Genomic DNA, 1016 nt, shown 5'->3' on the forward strand with positions numbered 1-1016 from the left:
GCCGCCTTGGAGGGCAGACCGTTCGAGCGAGGTCCTTGCCCTGTCGACGAAGACATGCCCTTTTTAGCTTTCAACGCATCGGTCTTGCGGAGCTCTGTCCTTCGCAAGGCCTCAAGCTTCGCCTCCTGCGTGGCCAGGAGCTTGACAAAGGCGGGCAGGAGGCGCGGCGGACGCGGGCGTTGCACTGGCAAGGTCTCGGATTTTGGCGCGCCCGTTCCGTCGTTCGCCAGACCGAATTCGGCCAGGTGGACCAGTGCCGGGAGCATTTCCAAACGCTCAGGCGCCCCTGAATGCTGGTGCGGATGGGAGAGGCCACTGCCAGGGCTCTGGACGTAGGAGATCCCACAGGCCAGCAACACGTCCACCAGGTGCCGAAGACCCGCCTTTTCTGCGAAAGAATACAGGTCGGGATTCACGGGCCGCAGGCTCGGGTTCAAGATGTGCATGAGCGGCGACACCACATCCAGGACGACGGGGGTGGGACGCCGTGCCCACAGCGCTTGGAGGGAGCAGCCCTCGCCGAAAGACTGGAGAATGTGCTGTCGGCTCAGGCGGGCGCTCCGGTATTCGTGGTCTTTGCGGGGCAGGGCCAGGCGCGGACGAGTCTCCACGCGGCAAAGCAGGTGGAGGGCGGCGGCGGTGGCCAGGTGCAGGTCCTCCATCACGTGGAGCCCCTCCATCTGCCGCCCTTGCACCAGGTCGGAGAAAGCCAGCCATTCCGCCGCATGCAGAACTTTCGTCAGGTTCGGGTCCGTGAAGCGGAGCTGGCAGTAGTTCTCCTGGGCGGCCAGGAGGACGTGGGCGTGGTCGCTGTAGGAAGCGACGCTGGCCATGACCCGGTCGGTGTCGCGGACCCGGCTCTGTGCCCGCTCCTCCGTCCCTGCTCCCTCCTCCCCGGGCAAGAGGGCGGGCGTGGCCGTCGCCTTGGAGGCCGGCTTGCGGAAGAGGGACTGGCAGACTTGAAGCATGTCCTTCTCTTGGTCCTTGAGGCCCTCTCCCACGTACTCCAGGAGCTG

The 1016-nt window shown here is 65.8% G+C and overlaps 1 protein-coding gene across 1 annotated transcript; it reads right to left on the minus strand.

The window, feature by feature from the left end:
* Nucleotides 1-318: 318 nt before the first annotated feature.
* Nucleotides 319-570, minus strand: NGA_2051100 (uncharacterized protein; the record flags this gene model as incomplete). Its single annotated transcript, XM_005852583.1, has 1 exon — nt 319-570. A coding segment is annotated over one exon (252 nt), but the record flags the coding sequence as incomplete, so codon positions are not given.
* Nucleotides 571-1016: the final 446 nt, after the last annotated feature.

This window comes from Nannochloropsis gaditana (assembly GCF_000240725.1).
Source record: "Nannochloropsis gaditana CCMP526 unplaced genomic scaffold scaffold1072, whole genome shotgun sequence".
In the NCBI taxonomy this organism is placed as follows: domain Eukaryota; class Eustigmatophyceae; order Eustigmatales; family Monodopsidaceae; genus Microchloropsis; species Microchloropsis gaditana.